The sequence below is a fragment of the Mercenaria mercenaria genome, chromosome 14 (assembly GCF_021730395.1).
Source record: "Mercenaria mercenaria strain notata chromosome 14, MADL_Memer_1, whole genome shotgun sequence".
Taxonomy (NCBI): Eukaryota; Metazoa; Mollusca; class Bivalvia; order Venerida; family Veneridae; genus Mercenaria; species Mercenaria mercenaria.
The window spans coordinates 68,334,955-68,361,690 of record NC_069374.1 but is presented as its reverse complement, the minus strand read 5'-3'; the positions used below and the strand labels follow the sequence as shown (position 1 = coordinate 68,361,690).

The window sequence follows — 26,736 nt, the reverse complement described above, 5'->3', positions numbered from 1 at the left end:
TTATGAAAACTAGATGATTTATTCAATGACAAAAATAACGGTGAACAAGGAAAACCAATGTGTCACATTGTGTGACTATAGCAACAAACACAAATACTTGGATGATGACTGACTGGCTTTCATGAAACAAATATATTGAAGGAGCAGAAATACAACCGGAAGTACAAAATAAAATTGTACCTTAATACTTTTCAGCAAGCAAAAAAATATGAGATTATACAAAGGCCTTGGTAGAAGTTACTTGTCTAAAATGAGTTTTCCATATCCAACATTCAATGATAAAAATTCAAAATTTACATAATTGAGGAAAAGTGTCTAGTTGCTCTTGTTTGATCAATTATTTACTAATGGACAAATGTGGACATCTTGTGCATCAAGATGTCTTTGTCAATTACACTAAAATATAAACAAGAGAGGCAAGCTGTCATATCATATGCCTATCACAGCAAATTACTTTTGATTTCTAAAATACTCTAAGTATTGAGCAGACCAGTTGTCAGTTTTCTCAATTTCAACTAATTCAAGGACCGTAACTCTAGAGCAATAAAACTATCCAGTGGTTATCAAGCTTGGCCGAGATAGTATGCTCAAAAACATTCTTAAAATTCTGGCCAAGTTTTATGGTCACACATTATTAAGCAGACACTGCCAATTTTCACAATTTCAAGTAAATCATCTGCAATAACTCAAGAGTGACCACAAGATTTTATGCCCATGAACATTATGACCAAGAAGTTAGGACAGCAGACACCATCAATTTTCGCAAGTTTTAGTAATTCAAGAGTTGGAGTTTGGAACTGTTCTTCATTTCAAATATATCTCTTTCTTATCAAGCATGCTGTACTGCTGGAATCCTGTTGCACCCTTTCCCTGCTAAATTTCTATAATGAACTTGTCCATCTTTCAATTTGGACAGTACCATTAACTGTTAAAATGGGTGCTTGCCAAAAAGATACTGACTGAATGGCAAACAGTGCAGATCATGATCAGACTGCATGGATGTGCAGGCTGATGTTGGTCTACACTGGTCGCAAAGGCAGAATCAATCGTGTCCAGCATGGTAAAAGTTAAAGCCAAATTTGAAAAAACTTTTCATGAACTTGTCACTTAAATGAGAACAAAATGAGATTTCTTGGACCTATTAATATCAATAACAATATGTCTAATGTGAAACAGAAGACAAATGTTCAATCATTACATAATTAAGAAGAATGAACAATGAAATTAACAAAACAAAATTTTGCTCATGATTTTCGAAAGTATGAAATACTGAATGAATGGATTCTCTACACGATTGGCATGAAGAAATGGCAAAAAATGTCAGATCAAATATTTCAACAATAACAACTGTGGGAAAAAAAATCAACAAGCAAAACATGGGTTCAAGGTTAAAATACCAAGTTTGGAGACCACTTTCAAAATACCAGAAATAAATGGTTGTTTATGAGCTCAAAACTGAACCTGACAAACGGCAAGGTTACACTCTGTGTCTTGTCTCTAACCTTGGTTTTATAACCTTGCAGCTAGGTCAAGGTGAAAAGGCTTCAATTCTGTTATACCTCGATAATTTTTATATTTTCAGAGATGACTATAGTCAAAGGTTGGGGAAAATTATGTTTTCAAGGGCAGATAACTCTTTCAATACCTGTTACCTATGATTTTTATTGCATATTTTTGTTTCTTAGATGATTGTCCTTCAATATCCAAAGTTTGAAGAAATTCTATTATTGGGATAATTTCCATCATAAATTTTGCCCCAAATTCTAGTGTACGCCTTTAAAAGTAGTTCATGGTTGAAAACTGAAGTACATGTACTCCAACATTTTAAAGTCTAGCACTTTACTGTTTTAGAAACCTTTCTTGGTCTACATTATGGATTCACTTAATAGGTGAAATAATTTGACAAAATAAACCAATTAAGTGAGTCAAAACTTTGAAAATCTCTGGTTGCTCGTTTGATATTTAGACTAGTTAAACTATATATCCAGATTTTTTTTACAAACCTTTTCCCCCTGACCTGATGGTTAAAGTGAACTGAACTAGTTTGAAATTTAACAAGTGAACAAGAATAAGATATTGCCCTTATATAACATTTAAAGCCAGCTTTAACATGCTCTCAACAATTTATGGCATAGCTGAATAAAGCATCACAAATTATAACAGAAAAAGTTTAAAAGTGGATGTACACATATTTGAATATTCTGATGGAATCTGGCACTTTGTTTTTAAAAAAAAAAACCCATTCTTTGACCAAATAGATTTGTTTTTTGTTTTTCAATAGTAGGGGCTGTTCCCTTCAGAAAATTTCATTCAAATGCAGTTTTCCACTAAAACATACTTATTATTGGGAATTTTATTCCCCTTTTCCAACATAATTTCTCCTCCTCCCCTAATAACAAACTCCAGCCTCTACCCCTCTTAGTAAAATTTAAAAAAAAAACTAAATTATGTGTATTTCATCCAGACTTTTTCTTCTTCCAAAATTTTTAGGAAATACTCACACTGCATGCATATATATAAATGGGTGTCTATAAACCTTAAATATAGCAGTATAAAGTACATCTTTTTTACATAATCTTAAATTCTAAGCGACTTACACTCGTACAACATGCACTTTCCTAAACATCAACAACATTTTTGGCAAACACATTAATTCTGCAAAGAAAGAACATATTGAATGATGGTCCCCATTTAAAATGTTTCACCAACAAAAACCTAAAGGAGAAGACCAATTATGTTCTTGAAATTAATGGACAAAAAACCGATATAGAAACTTCAATTTTAGTTTGTTTCCCTCATTCCAGCTTTAATTAAAAGTTGCCCAAGTTGCAATTTTGTAGGCAAAGGTTAAATTTGATTTGTGCATTTCTGATTGGTTTAAAAATGGTCATTTGTTTTGGTTTTAAAATAGTCATTTGTTTTAAAGATACACCCTCTGTTTGTCCATGTTTGCAGTCTTCATAATACCATATATAAAACATTTAAGTTAGATGGATACCATCAGTATCACCTGTAATATTTGTAGATTTAGACAGCAACCTCATATGGTTTTTGACAATTTCTTTTTTAGTATTAACTTTATTTCATGCAATGTTTGAAGAAAACTAGATTTCACCAGGAATTTTAAGACCTACCACCATGTTGACAAGAAAATGTAAAATTTACTTTTCCAAGACCTTTGCCATTCAGACAAGTATATCAATACATACATAGTATGGAATACAGGGATAAAATCTAGCCTATCACACTCTTAATTTTAATGCGGGTATTCATGGTAAACAAAAATCCAGTATTTTAGACAATCAGTTAAACACTGTAACAATCAAATTTGATTAAACAGACATACCTACTTTCACAAACAACTTGCAAACTATTTGGCTTGATTAAAGCCCTTTCACAAATATTATGCCTTTGATGAATCCCCTTACCCTGCTGTATTTCTATAAAGGAATAGTCCATCTTCCAATTTGGGCAGTACCATTTATCATTTGAAGGGATGTTTACTGAAAACTTACTGACTGAATAGCGAACAGTGCAGACCAGAACACTGCACGGATGTGCAGGCTGATCTTGGTCTACACTGGTCGCAAAGGCAGAATCAATCGTGTACAGCATGGTAAGGGTTAAAATACTTTAAAACATGAAGCTTTATACATCTTCACCACAGCACTTACTAAAAACTCCCCTCCCCTCCTCAACACCCCCCTCCCCCAACCTCACTGAGATTACAAATCATTTGCTTCAGAATGAAAATATAGGTACATTTTGTATTGTCAAATATAAAAATTTTCAATGCACACTCTTTTGCTTTACAATTATATAAGCACTTGCATCAACAATTATTTTTTCTCCTTTTTTTCTAAAAAGATGAACCATTTATAATGTAATTTCAAATGAACTGACTTTATTCCAAATCAGTCTCTTGAAATTCAAATGACTACATATTGTACATTAATTCAACCCTTTTTCTGAGTGAAAGACACTACCCTGGCAAGACAAATACCTTTTTTATCCAAATTGTTTACACAGGTGTAAACATTTTTAAGTAAAAAAAAAATCTGAAAACCTTGGATGAATTGTTTCACAGTTCAAGTACTAGTAGTCTGTATTTTTACTTTCTGTGGGATTTGCCAAAACGTGGCTTCACTTCTTAGCAATGCTTAATTTTCAAGACTATTTGTCATTTGGAACAAAAATAAAAAAGTATCAAAAAATATTTGTTGCCAACATTGCACAATATATACTGCATGCAATTTTCACCCCTGGAACATTCAAATCTGCATATGCTCTTAATGTGTGGATGAATCAACTCGAGAGCTGGAAATGAACAAATTTTTAACCTCTGACAGCTCGCACAGCTTTATACTGTCTCCAAACTTTAAAATCACAATAAATAGTTTCATCACTTTTTCTTTCTTTCTTCAGTACATCTTGGACAGTACCATTTTCCTTTAGGCTTTGCTGTCAACCCCACACATCCAAAATGGAACCATTCAATAGGACACTGAAATAAATCAATAAATTATTAATATTATATCAATGCATATTTCCCTTTTTAATTCATTCAGAAGTCATCTGGTCCATAAAACAGTACAATGACATGAACTTTTGTACATGTATATTTCATGACACATGAACTGATTTATATTGCTCTTTCAGGACACTGTCCGAATATCATTTTAGACACTATAACTTTACATAGATGTGACACAACTCATATATATTTAGTGCAATATATCGAGTATTCTTATATGTTTAAACACTCTTATGCTAAAACTAGCAATAACGTCAATATTTTTGTTGCGACCAAGAAAGAGCGCTACTACATTTTATTTTCTGTTTTCTAGAAAGGGCATATCAGAATCGAAATAATGTATAGCAAAATCGTGTTTAACTTAAATCATTACACTCAAAATTGGTTGTATGTCACAGAATAGAAGAATTATTCCACAAACATATAACTTCTTTTTCGTGTATGAACAATGTTAAAACAATTTTTCTATACATTATTTCTTAAATATTGTAAAATATTTTGATTACGTGGCCATCAAATTTTGTGGTTTTTACCAAAAGGGCCTTAGGGGCAAGAATTAACGAATTTCGCTACTGGAAGAGAAAACAAATGGGAATTTAATTTGTTCATTGAGATCTAATTCCATGGACTGAGGCAACCATGAAAATTTACCCTTCCCCTGCTAAATTTCAGTAATGAACTTGTCCATCTTTCAATTTAGACAGTACCATTAACTGTTAAAAGGGTTGCATACCAAAAAGATACTGACTGAATGGCGAACAGGGCAGATCATGATCAGACTGCACAGATGACTGCACGGATGACGTGCAGGCTGGTCATCATCTGTACTGGTCGCAAAGGCAGAATCCATAGTGTCCAGCATGATAAGTGTTAAACCTTAACACACTCTTTAAAGAGAACCAGCTGTAAATTAAACACATGAGAACAATTTTCCAACACATATCAGTGTAGTTTATACTAATTTATTTTAGGACATTTGTGATGAAAGGTTCAAGTTAATTTGAACCACTCTTGAGTCCTGGAAAAACCAGTACTGCTGTCAAATGAGTAGGTGTGCCATCATTACCTTAAAGGCACTGACCTCCAGATTTTGGCAAAATTATCTTTCTTTCAAACTGGTTTGGTCATAATATGAACATTAGAATATGAGTTTTTGTGTCAAAACTATTTAACAAGAGGGCCATGGTGGCCCTATATCGCTCACCTGTTATCATTGCACTTGAGGACAAGAAGGTCCTCAGAAAAAATATCTAAGTCCAAAGGACAGGAACAACAAAGGGAAGAAATTTAACCAAAAAGAAAAAAAAATTCTTACAAGGTATAGATATGTCAAAATACACCAAAACAAGAGGGCCAAGATGGCCCTAGGTCGCTCACCTAAGAAACACACCATAACAGTGTAAAACATGTTTGACCTAGTGATTTCATGGAAACAAATATTCTGACCAATTTTCATTAAGATTGGACCAAAAAATTGGTCTCTTGCGATAAAACAAGCATTTTCTTAGATATGACATAGTTTTTGACCCTAGATGACCCATGTTCAAACTCGACCTAGATTTTATCAAGGCAATCATTCTGACCAAAATTCATGAAGATCAATTGAAAAATACAGCCTCTATCACATACACAAGTTTTTTCTTTGATTTGACCAAGTGACCTAGTTTTTGAACTCAGATGACCAATATTCAAATTCGACCTAGATTTCATTAAGGCAATCATCCTGACCAAATTTCATAAAAATCAATTGAAAAAAAACAGTCTCTATCGCATACACAAGATTTTTCTTTAATTTGACCTAGTGACCTAGTTTTTGACCTCAGATAACCCATATTCAAACTCGACCTAGATTTCATCAAGGCAATCACTCAGACCAAATTTCATGAAGATCAATTGAAAACTACATCCTCTATTGCATACACAATGTTTTTCTTCGATTTGACCTAGTGACCTAGTTTTTGACCCCAGATGACACATTTTCGAACTCGGCCTAGATTTTATCAAGGTAATCATTCTGGCTAAATTTCATGAAGATCAGTTGAAAAATACAGCCTCTATCGCATACACAAGGTTTTTCCTTGATTTGACCTAGTGACCTAGTTTTTGACCCGAGATGACCCATTTTCGAACTCGGCCTAGATTTCATGAAGGTAATCATTCTGACCAAAATTCATAAAGATCAATTGAAAAATACAGCCTCTATCACATACACAAGGTTTTTCTTTGATTTGACCTAGTGACCTAGTTTTTGACCCGAGATGACCCATTTACGAACTCGGCCTAGATTTCATCAAGGCAATCATTCTGACCAATATTCATGAAGATCAATTGAAAAATACAGCCTCTATCACATACACAAGGTTTTTCTTTGATTTGACCTAGTGACCTAGTTTTTGACCCGAGATGACCCATTTTCGAACTAGGCCTAGATTTCATCAAGGTAATCATTCTGACCAATATTCATGAAGAATAATTGAAAAATACAGCCTCAATCACATACATAAGGTTTTTCTTTGATTTGAACTAGTGACCTAGTTTTTGACCCGAGATGACCCATTTACGAACTCGGCCTAGATTTCATCAAGGCAATCATTCTGACCAATATTCATGAAGATCAATTGAACAAGAGCTGTCCGTAAGACAGCCAAGCTCGACTATTCGAAATATTGTCCCAGAAGCAGGAAAATATTACCCAAAAAGGTTAAATATTAAAAGAGTTTTAAGTTCAAAAGGGGGCATAATTTGGCCAAAATGCATATCAGTTATGGGACTTGGTGCTATCAACTAGTTTTATAACCCCTAAGGCACATGTGAAGTTTTAATTCAATATCTGCATTAGTTTTGGAGATAGAAACTCGCATGTAAAACTTTAACCAGAATTTTCAAAGTCCAAAAGGGGGCATAATTTGCCCAAAATACATGCCAGAGTTATGGGACTTGACCCAGTGAGGTTGGTAATTGACCTAGAAAAAGAAAAAAAAAGTTTCAAATCTATATGCCTTTTAGTAATTGCTGTATGTACTTGCACGCAAAACTTTAACCAGGATTTTCTAAGTCCAAAAAGGGGAATAATTTGCTCAAAATACATGTAAGAGTTATGGGACTTGATCCAGTGAGGTTAGTAATTGATCTAGAAAAAGAAAAAAATAAGTTTCAAATCTATATGCCTTTTAGTAATAGCTGTATGTACTTGCACGCAAAACTTTAACCAGAATTTGCTAAGTCCAAAAGGGGGCATAATTTGGCCAAAATGAAGGTCAGAGTTATGGGACTTGCTGCTATCAACTAGTTTTATAACCACAAAGACACATGTGAAGTTTCAAATCAATATCTGCATTAGTTTTGGAGATAGTAACTTGCATGTCAAACTTTAACCAGGATTTTCTAAGTCTAAAAGGGGGCATAATTTTCCCAAAATACATGTAAGAGTTATGGGACTTGACCCAGTGGGGTTGGTAATTGATCTAGAAAAAGAAAAAATAAGTTTAAAATCTATATGCCTTTTAGAAAGAGCTGTATGTACTTGCACGCAAAACTTTAACCAGAATTTTCTAAGTCCAAAAGGGGGCATAATTTGGCCAAAATGAAGGTCAGAGTTATGGGACTTGCTGCTATCAACTAGTTTTATAACCCCGAAGACACATGTGAAGTTTCAAATCAATATCTGCATTAGTTTTGGAGATAGTAACTTGCATGTAAAACTTTAACCAAAATTTTCTAAGTCCAAAAGGGGGCATAATTTGCTCAAAATACATGTCAGAGTTATGGGACTTGACCCAGAGAGGTTGGTAATTGACCTAGAAAAAGATAAAATAAGTTTCAAAGCTATATGCCTTTAATTGATGGCTGTATGTACTTGCATGCAAAAACTTAACCAAGGTGTGACGCCGACGCCGACGCCGACGCCGACGCCAGGGTGAGTAGAATAGCTAGACTATTCTTCGAATAGTCGAGCTAAAAATACAGCCTCTATCGCATACACAAGGTTTTTCTTTGATTTGACCTAGTGACCTACTTTTTGACCCGAGATGACCCATTTTCGAACTCGGCCTAGATTTCATCAAGGTTATCATTCTGACCAATATTCATGAAGATTGATTGAAAAATACAGCCTCTATTGCATACACAAGGTTTTTCTTTGATTTGACCTAGTGACCTAGTTTTTGACCCGAGATGACCCATTTTCGAACTCGGCCTAGATTTCATCAAGGTTATCATTCTGACCAATATTCATGAAGATTAATTGAAAAATACAGCCTCTATCGCATACACAAGCTAAATGTTGACAGACGACAGACGACGGACGACGGACGACGGACATCGAGCGATCAGAAAAACTCACCTGAGCATTGCTCAGGTGAGCTAAAAATTGGAGGTACCATCCATATTGGTCCACAGAAAAGTGGTCTTGGTTTTTCCCTATGGCCAATAATACAAGAGGACCATGATGGTCCTGAATCGCTCACCTATCCCCACATGACCCAGTTTTGAACTGAGTATGACGTTGTTATTTCTATTATTTGACATAGTGACCTAGTTTTTGAGCACATGTGACCTAGATATCATCAAGATAAAAAATTCTGACCAATTTTCATGAAGGTCCATTGAAAAATATGACTTCTAGAGAGGTCACAAGGTTTTTCTATTATTTGACCTAATGACCTAGTTTTTGAAGGCACGTGACCCACTTTTGAATATGACCTAGATATCATCAAGGTGAACATTTTCACCAATTTTCATGAAGATCTCATGAAAACTATGGCCTCTTGAGAGGTCACAAGGTTTTTCTATTTTTAGACCTACTGACCTAGTTTTTGACCGCACATGAGACAGTTTCGAACCTGACCTAGATATCATCAAGGTGAACATTCTCACTAATTTTCAAGAAGATCCATTGAAAAATATGGCTTCTAGGGAGGTCACAAGGTTTTTCTATTTTTAGACCTACTGACCTAGTTTTTGACCGCACCCGACCCAGTTTTGAATTTGACCTAGAAATCATCAAGTTGAACACTCTCACCAATTTTCATGAAGATCCATTGAGAAATATGGCCTCTAGAGAGGTCACAAGGTTTTTCTATTTTTAGACCTACTGACCTAGTTTTTGACCGCACGTGACCCAGTTTCGAACTTGACCTAGATATCATCAAGGTGAACACTCTCACCAATTTTCATGAAGATCTCTTGAAAAATATGGCCTCTAGAGAGGTCACAAGGTTTTTCTATTTTTAGACCTACTGACCTAGTTATTATCCACATGTGACCCAGTTTCAAACTTGACCTAGATATCATCAAGGTGAACAATCTGACTAATTTTCATAAAGATCCCATGAAAAATATGGCCTCTAGAGAGGTCACAAGGTTTTTCTTTTTTTTAGACCTACTGACCTAGTTTTTGATCGCACGTGACCCAGTTTCAAACCTGACCTAGATATCATCAAGGTGAACATTCTGACAAATTTTCATGAAGATCCATTGAGAAATATGACCTCTAGAGAGGTCAAAAGGTTTTTCTATTTTTAGACCTACTGACCTAGTTTTTGACCACATGTGACCCAGTTTCGAACTTGACCTAGATATCATCAAGGTGAACATTCTGACCAACTTTCATAAAGATCCCAAGAAAAATATGACCTCTAGAGAAGTCACAAAGTTTTTCTATTTTTAGACCTACTGACCTAGATTTTGACCGCACGTGACCCAGTTTCAAACTTGACCTAGATATCATCAAGGTGAACATTCTCACCAATTTTCATGACGATCCATTGAGAAATATGGCCTCTAGAGAGGTCACAAGGTTTTTCTATTTTTAGACCTTCTGACCTAGTTTTTAAACCCACGTGACCCAGTTTCGAACTTGACCTAGATATCATCAAGATGAACATTCTGACCAACTTTCATAAAGATCCCATGAAAAATGTGACCTCTAGAGTGGTCACAAGCAAAAGTTTACGCACGCACGCACGCACGCACGGACGAAGGACGCCACACGATCACAAAAGCTCACCTTGTCACTTTGTGACAGGTGAGCTAAAAATGCCAAATGAAAAAAAAAAGATGACCACATTGGGAATCAAACCCAGACTGTCTCAGCAATAGAAAGGTATTCTGCTGTCGCTATCAATAGCGCTATGGAGGATTTAGTGTTCAATGCTCATTAAATATAGATATTTATAATTGAGGCAGTTTACCTCCAGTAAAGCGTTACAAACGCTTTGCCATTTCCATTGTAAAAAGTAGTAAAAACAACTAATTCTCATGTGTTTCCGTAACATGTAGTCTGTCAGTAATTAAGTTTCAAAGCATTCTTAAGAAATATAGCATTAATTTACAGATATCTACAATTTTTTTCTCTTTTTTTTGTTGTCGAACGATCTGAAGGCCAGTCCCTTTAAACCTAAATAAATATAAATTGTAAACTGTTTTACTTACATCTAGATTATCACAGCCAATCATTTCACCGTATGATACTTGGTGACAGAGACAATACGTCGGTTCGTTTGGATCTACTGGCATATCTAACACATCTGACGGATTGTTCATCGTCAACGACAACAGCGGAGATATCATTGGTGGAGGTGCCGGCTCATTTGTTTGCCTTAAAATAGAATATAGAAAATATACAAACCGACTGATATGTATTACGTATCTTTTATAAATATATTTAAGCATTATATTTTTCAAAGAACATGTATGTTAAAACAAATGTTTAAAAGCCTGGTCTGTTAAGTCCAAAAGATTGTGAAAAAGCAAAACTAAGTAAACAGAACCTTGCAGTGCACGTCATTTCAAACCAGTAAAAATGTGACTGTGCAGTTTCAATCCATTCCCACAAGCAGCTATTGATATATACCAACTTACAAAAACTTACCAAAAGTGGGATGCTAATGCACGTGTAATTACAATAGCTCTACCTATTCTATGAAACAAGAGGACCATGATGGTCCTGAATCGCTCACCTTTTGCCACATGACCCAGTTTTGAGTATGACGTCGTTCTTTCTCTTATTTGACATAGTGACCTAGTTTTGAACTTGACCTAGGTATTATCAAGATAAAAATTCTGACCAATTTTCATGAAGATCCATTGAAAAATATGGTCTCTAGAGAGGTAACAAGGTTTTTCTATTATTTGACCTATTGACCTAGTTTTCGAAGGTACGTGACCCTGTTTTGAACTTTAACTAGATATCATCAAGGTGAACATTCTCACTAATTTTCATGAAGATCTCATGAAAAATATGGCCTCTAGAGAGGTCACAAGGTTTTTCTATTTTTATACCTACTGGCCTAGTTTGACTGCACGTGACCCGGTTACGAAACTGACCTAGATATCATCAAGATAAACATTCAGATCAATTTTCATGAAGATCCATTGAAAAATATGGCCTCTAGAGAGGTCAAAAGATTTTAATAATTTTAGACCTACTGACCTAGTTTTTTACCGCAGTTGACCCAGTTTCGAACTTGACCTAGATATCATCAAGATGAACATTCAGACCAACTTTCATACAGATCCCATGAAAAGTATGGCCTCTAGAGAGGTCACAAGGTTTTTTTTTATTATTTGACCTACTGACCTAGTTTTTTAAGGCACATGACCCAGTTTCGAACTTGACCTAGATATCATCAAGGTGAACATTCTGACCAATTTTCATGAAGATCCATTCACAAGTATGGCCTCTAGAGAGGTCACAAGGTTTTTCTATTTTTAGACCTACTGACCTAGTTTTTGACCACAGTTGACCCAGTTTCGAACGTGACCTAGATATCATCAAGATGAACATTTAGACCAATTTTCATACAGATCCCATGAAAAATATGGCCTTTAGAGAGGTCACAAGGTTTTTCTATTATTTGTCCTTTTGACCTAGTTTTTGAAGGCACGTGACCCACTTTCAAATTTAACCTAGATATCATCAAGATGAACATTCAGACCAACTTTCATACAGATCCCATGAAAAATATGGCCTCTAGAGAGGTCACAAGGTTTTTCTATTATTTGACCTACTGACCTAGTTTTTGACGGCACGTGACCCACTTTCGAAATTGACCTAGATATCATCAAGATGAACATTCTGACCAATTTTCATGAAGATCTCATGAAATATATGGCCTCTAGAGAGGTCACAAGGGTTTTCTATTTTTAGACCTACTGACCTAGTTTTTGACCCCACTTGACCCAGTTTCGAACTTGACCTAGATATCATCAAGATGAACACTCAGGCCAACTTTCATACAGATCCCATGAAAAATATGGCCTTTAGAGAGGTCACAAGGTTTTTCTATTATTTGACCTACTGACCTAGTTTTTGATGGCACGTGAACCAGTTTCGAACTTGACCTAGATATCATCAAGATAAACGTTCTGACCAATTTTCATGAAGATCTTGTTAAATATATGGCCTCTAGAGAGGTCACAAGGTTTTTCTATTTTTAGACCTACTGACCTAGTTTTTGACCCCACTTGACCCAGTTTCGAACTTGACCTAGATATCATCAAGGTGAACATTCTGACAAATTTTCATGAAGATCTTGTGAAATATATGGTCTCTAGAGAGGTCACAAGGTTTTTCTATTTTTAGACCTACTGACCTAGTTTTTGAGGGCACGTGACCCAGTTTCGAACTTGACCTAGATACCATCAAGATGAACATTCTGACCAACTTTCATAAAGATCCCATGAAAAATGTGACCTCTAGAGTGGTCACAAGCAAAAGTTTACGCACGGACGCACGGACGCACTGACGGACGGACAACGGACGCTGCGCGATCACAAAAGCTCACCTTGTCACTTTGTGACAGGTGAGCTAAAAATGAACTAGACAACAATCTAAATATTTGTTACATGTATACAGCAATGCTTTCATCATTATTTTTTTTTAACTAATATCCTTGAAAATATCTCCAAGAACGGCACTATTTAGGCTTGGCACAAAGTGATCATGCTAGTGGTGATGGAAGTGATTTCATACAGAATATGAAAATACTTACCCTTGTCCTTTTTTCTTTTTCTTCTTTGGTATTTCATCCTCAAACTCATCTTTCATAGACTTTCTCTTCTTCTTATCCTTCTCTTTTATATCTAAAACAGTAATATACAAGAACATAAAAATTGTGAACATCCAATTTTAAAATAAATTTGTAATTTAAAATATTTAGGCCAAACTAAGCTCATCAGATTTTTTCTGTCTTTATGGACAAATGTTAAGACAAACAAGAGCTGTCTGATGACAGCGCTCTTGAATCTGAAAATATTTGGTCAGGTAATTCCTGAGAAACATGCTTACATGCAAAACTGTCACAAAAATTCAATGTTAAATAGGGCATAATTCTGACAAAATAAAAGCTAGAGTTATATAACTTGCCACATGAGATCATATCATAATGCCAAAGACATACATGTGTGAAGCTTGAAACGTTTGGACGAGAGGTTCTGAGAAACCTGCTTACATGCAAACCTTTCACCAAAAATTCTGTGTTAAAAAGGGGCATAATTTTGACAAAATATAAGCTAGAGTTATATAAGTTGTCATCTCATGACGCCGACACACATGTGAAATTTGAAAGCATTTGGCATAGAAATTTTTGAGAAACCTGCTTACAGGAATAAGGTCAGTAATTCGGTCGAAAATGTGCTTCCGTGGTGTAGTCGAAAGAAGTCCATAATAAATAAATCCTTATTTTCCCATTTTTTGCGCAAATTCGTGTAGAACGAGTGCTTTATTCACACTTTTTCGCTACTGGAATATATTCTGCATGAAATGAGACGGTTTTCATGTTTATACAACACACATGGCAAGTTTTGCATATCGAAACCGGAAGTAGGTGTTTATTGCGCGGAGGAGAGCAAATATGCGCCATTTTTAGGGTAGCAGACCACAACAGACTGGCATTTCACTAGGAACTATTCAACCCCCTATTTTCTTTTCATTTTTTCGTTTGTGATAGAACTTCCATTAAAAATAGGTGTAGGAAAAAGTGGTTCTCTAAAGATATGTAAAGACTACATGAAGTTGTCCTTTTTATATGAAACAAAGAAGGATTTAAATTACTGACCTTTAACCTTATAGGAATAAGGTCAGTAATTCGGTCGAAAATATGCTTCCGTGGTGTAGTCGAAAGAAGTCCATAATAAATAAATCCTTCTTTTCCCATTTTTTGCGCAAATTCGTGTAGAACGAGTACTTTATTCACACTTTTTCGCTACTGGAATATATTCTGCATGAAATGAGACGGTTTTCATGTTCATACAACCCACATGGCAAGTTTTGCACATCGAAACCAGAAGTAGGTGTTTATTGCGCGGAGGAGAGCAAATATGCGCCATTTTTTGGGGTAGCAGACCACAACAGACTGGCATTTCACTAGGAACTATTCAACCCCCTATTTTCTTTTCATTTTTTCGTTTATTTGTGATAGAACTTTCATGAAAAATAGGTGTAGGAAAAAGTGATGTTCTCTAAAGATATGTAAAGATGACATGAAGTTGTCTTTTTTATATGAAACAAAGAAGGATTTGAATTACTGACCTTTAACCTTACATGCAAAACTTTAACTTGAAATTCTAAGTTAACAAGAGCTGTCTCCGTAGGATGACACATGCCCCCGATGGCACTTTGAATGAACAGCTATGGCCGATGTTAGAGTTTAGGACCTTTGACCTACGGAGCTGGGTCTTGCGCGCAACACATCGTCTTACTGTGTCACACATTCATGCATAGTTATTTTAAAATCCATGCATGAATGACAAAAAAATGGACTGGACATGCCCATCAATGCACTATCATGAAAAATGATCTTTAACGTCTAAGTGTGACCTTGACCTTTGAGCTACGGACCTGGGTCTTGCGTGTGACACGTCGTCTTACTGTGGAACACATTCATGCCAAGTTATTTGAAAATCCATCCATCGATGACAAAGATATGGACCGGACACGCCCATCAATGCACTATCCTTTAACATCTAAGTGTGACCTTGACCTTTGAGCTACGAACCTGGGTCTTGCGCATGACACGTCGTCTTACTGTGGTACACATTTATGTCAAGTTATTTGAAAATCCATCCATCAATGACAAAGATATGGACCAGACACGCCCATCAATGCACTATCCTTTAACGTCTAAGTGTGACCTTGACCTTTGAGCTACGGACCTGGGTCTTGCGCACTGCACGTCGTCTTACTGTGGTACACATTCATGCCAAGTTATTTGAAAATCCATCCGTCGATGACAAAGATATGGACCGGACACGCCCATGAATGCACTATCCTTTAACGTCTAAGTGTGACCTTGACCTTTGAGCTACGGACCTGGGTCTTGCGCACTGCACGTCGTCTTACTGTGGTACACATTCATGCCAAGTTATTTGAAAATCCATCTATCGATGACAAAGATATGGACCGGACACGAAAATTGCGACAGACCGACGGTTCAAAAACTATATGCCTCCCTTCGGGGGCATAAAAAGGGGCATAATTTTGACAAAATACAAGCTACAGTTATGTAACTTGTCCTGGGGGGTGGGGTCATCTTATAATGTAAAAGACATGTGTGAAGTTTGAAAGCATTTGGCTAAAATCATTTAAAAGTTGCCTTAGCATTACTTGAGAAAGACAAAAAAACACTCACAGCAGCATAACTGCGACCAAAAAACTCTCTAAAACTTTTCTTAACAGCAATGTATGAACCAATGCTGTTAGTCTTTAAAAAATTCATGCTATCATGAAGACATTTTCAAGCCATGTCTCGAAAACATGCAAAAATATCATTTAAAGAAGCGAATTTCGATTATCTTGAAGTAATGGGCTCGATCCTTGTGGAATCCAAGACACAGAGTTTCAACAGTATATCATTATATGAGCCGTACCATGGGAAAACCAACATAGTGGGTTTGCGACCAGCATGGATCCAGACCAGCCTGTGCATCCAATAGGCTTTAAAAGCGAACAGCATGGATCCTGACCAGACTGCGAGGATGCGCAGGCTGGTCTGGATCCATGCTGGTCGCAAACCCACTATGTTGGTTTTCTCATGGCGCGGCTCATATCATTATACACATTTTTTAGTTTTAATAAAACATTTTAGTACATTTTTTCATACTCTTTATGCAAAACTTTGTCAATGTAGCTAATTATACAGGCAATGTATTTTTCTGAACTCTGAATTCATTCAGTTTTTAGTATTCAAACTGAGTGCATGTAAAAGTGAATAAACATGAGAAATAAACTAAACGATGAAGTGGTAGTGGTCAACATGAATAAAATTTATAAGCACTATCATGCAAAATGAAAATTGAGCCGCGCCATGAGAAAACCAACATAATGGGTTTGCGACCAGCATGGATCCAGACCAGCCTGCGCATCCGCGCAGTCTGGTCAGGATCCATGCTGTTCGCTAACAGTTTCTCCAATTCCAATAGGCTTTGAAAGTGAACAGCATGGATCCTGGCCAGACTGCGCAGATGCGCAGGCTGGTCTGGATCCATGCTGGTCGCATACCCACTATGTTGGTTTTCCCATGGCATGGCTCAAATGATCCCTTCTGCACAGTCAATTTCAAACGCTACTCGACTGAGTAAATGAGTTTGCCATACTACATCCCTGAAACTTTAAGCAGAAAGTTTAAAAAAGTAAATGAATATACACATAAAATGGTGTTTGACTAAATCGATTTCAACAAGTATTGTCCACATGGTATTAAAGTCAAACAAAATGCTAAATAATTGTCTCAATGAATATTATATTCTGATACTATAAACCTGCAGATATCTTCCACAAATTAACAACATCACTGAAACATGTTTATGTAGGAAATAAATGTTTATCAACATAATATTCATTTAATTTAGCTTTGTGCACGTTTTATGCTAGAACAGCATAAACACATGTTCATTTCTTTTTATAGCATTTGCAAAATCCCTTAATTAGCTCGGGAACTAACATTTCCCTCTGGATTCAGCAAAATGTATAATAAGATAAAATATGTGTTTTCCCTACATTAACAAAGCAACAAAATAGGCAAAATATTAGGCACCCATGAATATCAATGAGCTGAAAGTAACAGTGCTAGGATTTCTCATGATTGTGAAAAATGCTGAGATGCATGAAGCAAATTTTAAGCACACAACTTTGAACAAGAGAGGCATTGATGGCCCTAGACCACTCACCCGAGTTTCACAGCTCAAACTGATATAATGATACACATGGAAATTAACACAAAATATGGCAGCTAGCTCTAAACACGAGCAGTCATGTTTTTTTTAGATTAATTACATAACATGTATTGAGATTCTGTTGTCATCATCAGAAAGTAATACTGAATATATTTGTTTCAGTCCAAACTCCATTGAAGGAGAAATATATTGACCAGACTTTCCAATGATAAAGATTAAGTTATCTTAATTATAACACTGCAAATCGTTAACATAATTTAAAATTGGAACCCTATAGCAGCAGCCTGTGCAGTATAATTTCTTTTACTCTCTTATACCTCGAGTCTATATATAGAGAAAAGTGACCTCCTACTAAAATAGAGCATGACTCTACCTAAAAACAAGTTAACCATAATTATTGCCAATGGTACAGCAAATAATTTGAACTATCTCATTAGGTCACACATAGAACATTTCTTTGTAAAATACTTTTTCAATTTGAACATGCGGTTTAGCACTACAGTTTAGGAATAGGAGATGCCATTAGGTGTTTTTTTTTCTATTTTTAGTTCTTGTCACCTTCATGTGCAGTCAAGGACCACAGACACCAGATTGACAGACAGTGAGTGAACACAACAGCTTGCCTTGAGCACAAAATGCTCTGGTGAGCTAAAAACCAGGGTCTGTTTGGAGACTAGTAACAAAACTTCAGAATTTGATAAAACAGACTTTCTGATTCTAAGTTCAGAACTTTAGAATTTGATTTAAAACAGATTGGTTTATTCTAGGTTCAGAACTCAAGACTGGTCAATTCTAGATTCATAACTTTGACTGGCTGATTCTAGATTCAACTCTCCAATTTCAAAACCACTGAAGAGATTGCAATTTGAGACTGATCTCCAAACAAGACCCATTTATAAATGAAACGCAACAAAACTCATACCAATGTAACACCTTACGGCTTACGCAACTCTCAGGCAACAAAGATGTAAAATATAGATACAATATATGACTTTGTACGATGTTTACGACATGATCGGTATACACACTTGATTTTTTTCCGGCCTCTGTTTTCTCCTCCTGACTGGGTTTGTTCAAGGTTTTGTCTCGTAAATCTGCCTCAAATCTCGCAAGGTCTGCATCAAGCTTTCGTATATGTTTATCAACCTTTGGAAATCAATATTGGTTATAGTGAATTAAACAATTTATTATCATGTGATTTAAAAAAACTGGCCATCAAAAAAAATCTTGTTACTCAAAAGAAATCCACACAAAAACAAACTGAGCCAGATTCCTGTTTTTCGCTGTTATACGCATGTTTCCATAACTTTCTTAATCTTGTACAGATTGTTTCTTTTTCTAATTAAAAGTTACACCCATTTCCACCTACTTCTCCAGATCACTGACCCACTTGCTTTCATGAGTGGGTGGCAATCGATACCATCCTAAATTTGGCTACTAAAGCAAAGGCCGTTAAAAAAAACACTCTCAATATTTTTTGTAATGACTTTTCTTGAAAACAAGATTATTTTGATGACCTTCAACATATTAGCTTCGAAAAACAAATCTGTGAGTCAAGTTAGCTGAAATTTATCATATTCATGAGCATCATTTGGATCTAATTATTATGAAGCAATTTTTACCATTCATGATTAGAAAACATTCTTGTAGAACTCATTTTTAATAATTCAACTAGAAGGCAGTTTTTAATAAAATTTGAACAGTTAGTGTAATTGTCTGTAAAAGTTCCAATTCCTTAAAGTCAATAGAAGTTTCTTGGTTAACAACTTTTTTAACCCTTACCCTGCTATGTTTCTTAAATGGACTTGTTCATAATTCAATATGGGCAGTACCATTTATTATTTAAAGGGGTGTTCACTGAAAACTTACTGAATGAATAGCGAACAGTGTAGACCATGATTAGCCTGCACGGATGTGCAGGCTAATCTTGGTCTGCACTGGTCGCAAAGGCAGAATAACCTGCCACCAGCAGGCTAAGGGTTAATTATATCAATTAGATCATCAAGCTCTCCTGATAACTTCTTTTATTTTACTGACTTGACTCACAAATATTGCACAATCCCCATAAATACTGCAAAATCAAACATTAAAATACAAACTTTTTGCATTATTTTCTTTGTTGTCATCGTCGGAACAGCTCGAAGTATAGTCCTTTAAATCGGCTTCCATTCTTGCTATATCTCGATCATATTTCTGTATATATCTGTCGACCTATTTCAAAAAATGCCTTCATTTCATTTCATAAGCTTATTGTAGAAGTAAACCTTTTCTGAGTCTTACCAACAACTTGCAACCATCCATGCAAGCAGAACTTCTTCCACCAGTGAAAAATGGCACATACCTGGTATGTAAGTATGATACAGTTCAGGCTAAACAGAGGCTTTCCAGCTTTTACACAAGAGTTTGATCTAAGACTGTTTGCTATAAGTTTCACCCTTACCCTGCTAAATTTCTATAAGGAACTTGTCCATCTTTCAATTTGGTCAGTACCATTAGCAACTGGTGCTTACCAAAAATAAACTGACTGAATGGCGAACAGTGAAGACTGCACAGCCACAAAAGTGCAGGCTGATCTTGGTCTGCACTGGTCTCAAAGGCAGAATCAATCGTGTCCAGCATGGTGAGCATTAAACATTTTTCTTCAACAGTGTAAAATATCTGTTATATAACAGCTATGTAACAGATCCATTAAGTTTAACCAATGTTCCTGGATTTTGTAACTGTGCCAACTCTCTGTTATAGGAAGAAACTAACAACATGTCCACATTAATCAGGATTCAAGGATGAATCGCTTCAGACATATTGTGTTCTACATAGACTGTTAGTCATCACAGTAGAACTTCACTTTGCTTGTGTGCAAAACTCACAAAAATTTTCAAATACTGTGAAAACAGGTAACTTTGTGGACACGAAATTCTGTGGTGTATGGGAATAAAATAATGTATTTCTTTCTTTCAATTTTTTTAATAAAATAAGTGAAAATTTAATTTGTTCCTTCACTCAACCACGAAAAAAAGAGCCAAGCCATCGCACACTGTCACACTTTACTGCACTTAGTTTGGGAGCTATTCTAGAGCCGCATTTATATATGCAAAACAGCAAAGTGTCCATGCTAAATTTCAAAGTGAAATAATTCTTTTTCCACCAAAGAATAGAGTACGTGGAACTTAGACAAAGCATAAAAAGATTAAAGCCAAGAATATGAAATGCAAGGCTATGCCCTAAAATTCTATATTACAAATTTATGGGAAACAAAATTATTCTGCTTTGGCAAAAAAAAACATTACCATTTCGTATGTCTGCATTGCTAACTGTACTTTGTCATCTCCAAACTCTCGACTTTTGCTGAACAGTTTTTGTATTGCACTGAGAAAGTCTGACCTTTTTTCTGGAGACATATTTCTTACTGTTGACAAATACCCTTCTGCCTTATCATCAATTTCTTTCATCAAATCTGTAAAGAAGCAATAAAAATAAGTATGTAAACAAAACAAAATCTTTCATAATTATAATTCTTTGTATGTGCATTTTGGAAATACAACTGTAATGATGACATGACAAAGTGATAAAACTAGTTTAAAGAAGCAATAATTTATAATTGTAGAAACACAACTGATAGCAACTTAGTCACTGAATGTAATTAAAAAAGATACCATTTGCTTATTCAAACTGATGAGAAAACATTCAGAGTTACTTCTGATATTCTATTCATATACATTGAATGTATATAGTGTTTTGAAAATTTTTAAAGTCACCATGAATGGATTTATTTTGTCATAGATCTGCTGGTCATGATCAACCTACCTATTTAGTAGTGTGATGTTAAGCTCATAATGTTCTCAAGTTATCTTCCAGAAACCAGTTAACTGGTCTGGGTCACTGTGACCTTGACCTTTGACCTACTGACCTCAAAATCAATTTGGGGTCATCAGCTGGTCATGATCAACCTCATTATTATGTTTCATGATCCTAGGCTCAACCATTCTCAAGCTATTATCCAAAAACTGTTTAACTGTTCCATGTCACTGTGACCTTGACCTCTGACCTACTGACCTCAAAATCAAAAGGGGTCATCTGCTGGACTTGTTGATGAACATTTCTATATGCAATCATGATCCTAGGCTTAAACATTCTTGATTTATCATCTGGAAACCGTTTAAATGTTCCAGGTCACTGTGACCTTGACTTTTGAACAACTGTTCTCAAAATCAATACAGGTCATGACCAACTTCCAAGGCAACTTTCATGATCCTAGGCTCATGCATTCTTGAGTTATCAACCAGAAACCGATTGGTCTATGGACATGATGGACTGACTGACCGACATCTGCAGAACAACCTTTACAGAAGAAAAAGGCCTGTTGCGTACTCTTGCTGTGTACATACAGCGTATATGATGCGTACATAATGTGTACTAAAATCAAGGGCTTTAAATAGTACGCAGGATATACACCGCACATACACCGATAGTACGTTTGTAGTACACTTTTGACATGCAAATGAGCTCTGCCGCGTACTACTTGCTGCGTACATGCTGTGGACTACATAGTACACAGGATGTACGCTGGAGGAATTTAGTATGCGAGAAATAGTACACAGCATGTACGCGGCACATACACTTTTCACATGCAAATGAGCCTGCGGTGTACTACCCCTGCGGCGTACATGCTGTGTACTACTGCTGCATACATGCTGTGTACTCTTGTGGCGAAACTGCTGTGATAATGTAAATTCCTTACCCCACCAACTTTCGTATGCAAATGCTGATCATTTGGACAGAAAAAAAAACAGAAAAAAGATAAGTGACATGCATCAATAAGTATTTACCCTTACCAAAATAATTGTACAAGTCTTTCCCGCGTATATGAAGTGTACTGCACAAATTTCAAAGTATCTGCAGTGTACATGCAGTGTACTATTTTCTTGTACAAGTCCCTCCTGCGTACATGCAGTGTACTCCTTAAATTTTCAGAGTCTGTGCTGCGTACTTGAAGTGTACTAGTGACCTCCTGCGTACATGCTGTGTACTCGTCGAAATAGTACACGGCATGTACGCAGCATGCGGTGTATGTAAAATGCACTCCTCTGGCGTACTACTGTGTTCGCGGCATATACACAGCAAATACGCAGCATGTACGCCACAGAGGCTTGCTTCTGTAAGGGAATAAACCACTCCTATTTTGACCGTGGAGAGGGGGGTGGTGGCATAATTCAGACTACTGATGAAGATCATGACGATAAACATTATTCAAAGTTTCAAAGCTGCAAACATAATAGTTTTGACAAAATGTTGACTATTATGAAAACTGAAGCAATATCCAAGTCCGAAAAGAGCCATAATTCAGCCAAAATAGTTGACAGAGTTATAAATGTACTCTTCCCTACAGATGAAAATCATGATGACAAGTCAGTTTGAAAGACAGCTATGCCACCTGCCACTGTTATGGAAAGTGTTGTGTTGATGGTATTGGGTGGAAGAATAGTATGGGAATTTTGATAATTTTAGCAGCAGGACCTTAAACTAAGTCATTAAACTCCATTCATCCACATTTAAACACAATCCGCCCATGTGCCAGACCCCTTTGATAGTGATGGTACATAGACACTTTAGTGTTGAAAGTTTCAAAGCTTTATCTCGAAAGGTTTTGCCAAAATGTGGACTAGTACGAAAAACTTTTTTTTAAAACCAAGATGTGACGACGATGCCGTGGTGAGTAGGAGAGCTCTACTTACTCTTCCAATACTGTAGTCAAGCTAAAAAGTACTATTATTTTCAAGTTCAATTCTACAGAGCTGTATGTAATTTAATAGTTTGTGAGACAAAATATTGTCTTAGCACCAAAGCAGAATTTAAGATATCCCTTTGAACAACTGATAAAGATTGAAGGTTTTCATGTGCAGTAAATCTGACAGCATTAGCAGTCATAACTAATCATCTCTAATGGTGATAAGGGATGCACTAAAATATATACCGAGCCATTTCTGATGTCAGAACTGTTTGTGAAAAGGAAGTGTCTAGCCGTCCAGTAATTGATTTCTTAATGAATTAGTAATGATTTTATATAGTTTTAAATGTTATTTACTTAAGATATAAATACTTATGAGTTATCTGATATTTCAGTCAACAAGAGCTGTCCGTAAGACAGCCAAGCTCGACTATTCGAAATATTGTCCCAGAAGCAGGAAAATATTACCCAAAAAGAATAAATATCAAAAGAGTTTTAAGTTCAAAAGGGTGAATAATTTGACCAAAATGCATATAAGTTATGGGACTTGCTGCTATCAACTAGTTTTATAACCCCGGAGGCACATGTGAAGTTTCAATTCAATATCTGCATTAGTTTTGGAGATAGAAACTTGCATGTAAAACTTTAACCAGAATTTTCAAAGCCTAAAAGGGGGCATAATTTGCCCAAAATACAAGCCAGAGTTATGGGACTTGATCCAGTGAGGTTGGTAATTGATCTAGAAAAAGAAAAAATAAGTTTCAAATCTATATGCCTTTTAGTAATAGCTGTATGTACTTGCACGCAAAACTTTAACCAGAATTTTCAAAGCCTAAAAGGGGGCATAATTTGCCCAAAATACATGCCAGAGTTATGGGACTTGATCCAGTGAGGTTGGTAATTGATCTAGAAAAAGAAAAAATAAGTTTCAAATCTATATGCCTTTTAGTAATAGCTGTATGTACTTGCACGTAAAACTTTAACCAGAATTTGCCAAGTCCAGAAGGGGACATAATTTGGCCAAAATCTTTTAAATGAAGGTCAGAGTTATGGGACTTGCTGCTATCAACTAGTTTTATAACCCCGAAGACACATGTGAAGTTTCAAATCAATATCTGCATTAGTTCTGGAGATAGTAACTTGCATGTAAAACTTTAACCAAAATTTTCTAAGTCTAAAAGGGGGCATAATTTGCTCAAAAAACATGTCAGAGTTATGGGACTTGACCCAATGAGGTTGGTTATTGATCTAGAAAAAGAAAAAATAAGTTTCAAATCTATATGCCTTTTAGAAATAGCTGTATGTACTTGCAGGCAAAACTTTAACCAGAATTTTTTAAGTCCAAAAGGGGGCATAATTTGGCCAAAATGAAGGTCAGAGTTATGGGATTTGCTGCTATCAACTAGATTTATAACCCCGAAGACACATGTGAAGTTTCAAATCAATATCTGCATTAGTTTTGGAGATAGTAACTTGCATGTAAAACTTTAACCAAAACTTTCTAAGTCTAAAAGGGGGCATAATTTGCTCAAAATACATGTCAGAGTTATGGGTCTTGACCCAGTGAGGTTGGTAATTGATCTAGAAAAAGAAAAAATAAGTTTCAAATCTATATGCCTTTTAGAAATAGCTGTATGTACTTGCATGCAAAACTTTAACCAGAATTTTCTAAGTCCAAAAGGGGGCATAATTTGGCCAAAATGAAAGTCAGAGTTATGGCACTTGCTGCTATCAACTAGTTTTATAACCCCGAAGACACATGTGAAGTTTCAAATCAATATCTGCATTAGTTTTGGAGATAGTAACTTGCATGTAAAACTTTAACCAAAATTTTCTAAGTCCAAAAGGGGGCATAATTTGCTCAGAATACATGTCAGAGTTATGGGATTTGACCCAGAGAGGTTGGTAATTGACCTAGAAAAAGAAAAAATAAGTTTCAAAGCTATATGCCTTAAATTGATGGTTGTATGTACTTGCATGCAAAAACTTAACTAAGGTGTGGCGCCGACACCAGGGTGAATAGTCGAGCTAATAAAACGAATGAGATCGTGTTTGTACACAAATCCGTTGATATTCTATTTTTAAAAATGATAAAACATTGTTCGCCGAACGTCCATGTTATTTTGTAAAAGTGATGTTTTTCTAACAGCCTAAACTTTAATTCTTAAAACACAAAATATATTTGTTTTGAAGAATAGAAAGCTTATAAAACAAGCAATTCATTAATTAATTTTGACATTATTTCGAAATAAAATGGATTAATTATAAACGCTTAACTACTGTTTTACTAAAAGTTTTGAACATCACACTGCCGCTATTGAAATTAAATATCATTTGAAACAGTTATTCATTAAAAAATATTTGAATACTAAATATGAAAATTGTAAGTAGAATCTATTTCGAAACTGTTTTAATTTTGAAAATCCAGTGAAAAAGTTGTTAAAATTTAAGTATTCCGAAAATAAAAGCCATCTCGCCATTATTGATTTCGGCAAACTTCCGTTTTATTGGCTGATTAATGCAGTGATTTATTGTAAATCTTCAATATGTATTCACTCAAAATTTTGTTTGCAGATAACTATCGATATCTTAAGTAAATAACATTAAAACTATATAAAATTACTATTTATTCATTCGGAAATCTATTACCGGACGTCTAGAAACTCCCCGAGATTTGCTAGTCTTCCGGTAACCGGACGGCTTAGGCGTCCGGTTACCGGGCGGCTAGACACTTCCTTTTGATCATGCAATCCAAGTTTCTGTTACCTTGTGCCTTTTGATCTAAATCTCTCATTAAACTAAAATTCCTCTGAAGTTCACCTGGCAGAGATTCCAGGCCTGAAACAAGAAATATATCTTATGGTGAAATTCTAAAAGTTGCTAGGTACGAAATATGTAGAGTACGAATAATTTCTGAAGGAACTCAATAAACACTGAATTAAATCAAAATAACTGATTTTCTGTGATATTAAGGTATTTCTCCATGGAAAATAAACTTTCATATGTTAAAATATTTTAGATTTTTTACACCGATCTCTTTTTTTACAACTTTTTTCCATCAAATATTTTGTTGTTGTTGTTGTTTGCGTCACAGGTTTGCGCCAAAATAAAATAATCAGTTTATAAGTTACATGTATAGAATAAACAAAATCAAAGCCATATTGTAACTTAACATTGAAAATTTCCAGTAGGAAATGCAAATAGAAGATTACGATTTGCACTGTGAAATATTAAAAACAAGTATTTACTGTCCAAATAATGTTCCAAATACATTGCAGTCGCCATCTTGTTGGCCTAATTAAAT

At 35.5% G+C, this 26,736-nt stretch overlaps 1 protein-coding gene across 2 annotated transcripts; it reads right to left on the bottom strand.

Annotated features, from left to right (window-relative positions):
- Window positions 1-26,736, bottom strand: LOC123527697 (inhibitor of growth protein 5-like). 2 transcript variants are annotated; one of them, XM_053523803.1, is made up of 7 exons: window positions 26,681-26,736; window positions 26,199-26,270; window positions 20,995-21,161; window positions 18,736-18,853; window positions 13,528-13,618; window positions 10,967-11,132; window positions 1-4,504 (listed from the first exon to the last, which is right to left on the bottom strand). In XM_053523803.1, exons 1-7 carry the CDS (start codon window positions 26,715-26,717, stop codon window positions 4,403-4,405), a joined length of 753 nt encoding a protein of 250 aa, XP_053379778.1. In that variant the 5' UTR covers window positions 26,718-26,736; the 3' UTR covers window positions 1-4,402. The 2 variants fall into 2 exon arrangements, with proteins under 2 accessions (XP_053379778.1, XP_053379779.1); XM_053523804.1 differs by lacking the exon at window positions 18,736-18,853 and adding an exon at window positions 19,807-19,918 and having other exon boundaries at window positions 26,681-26,721.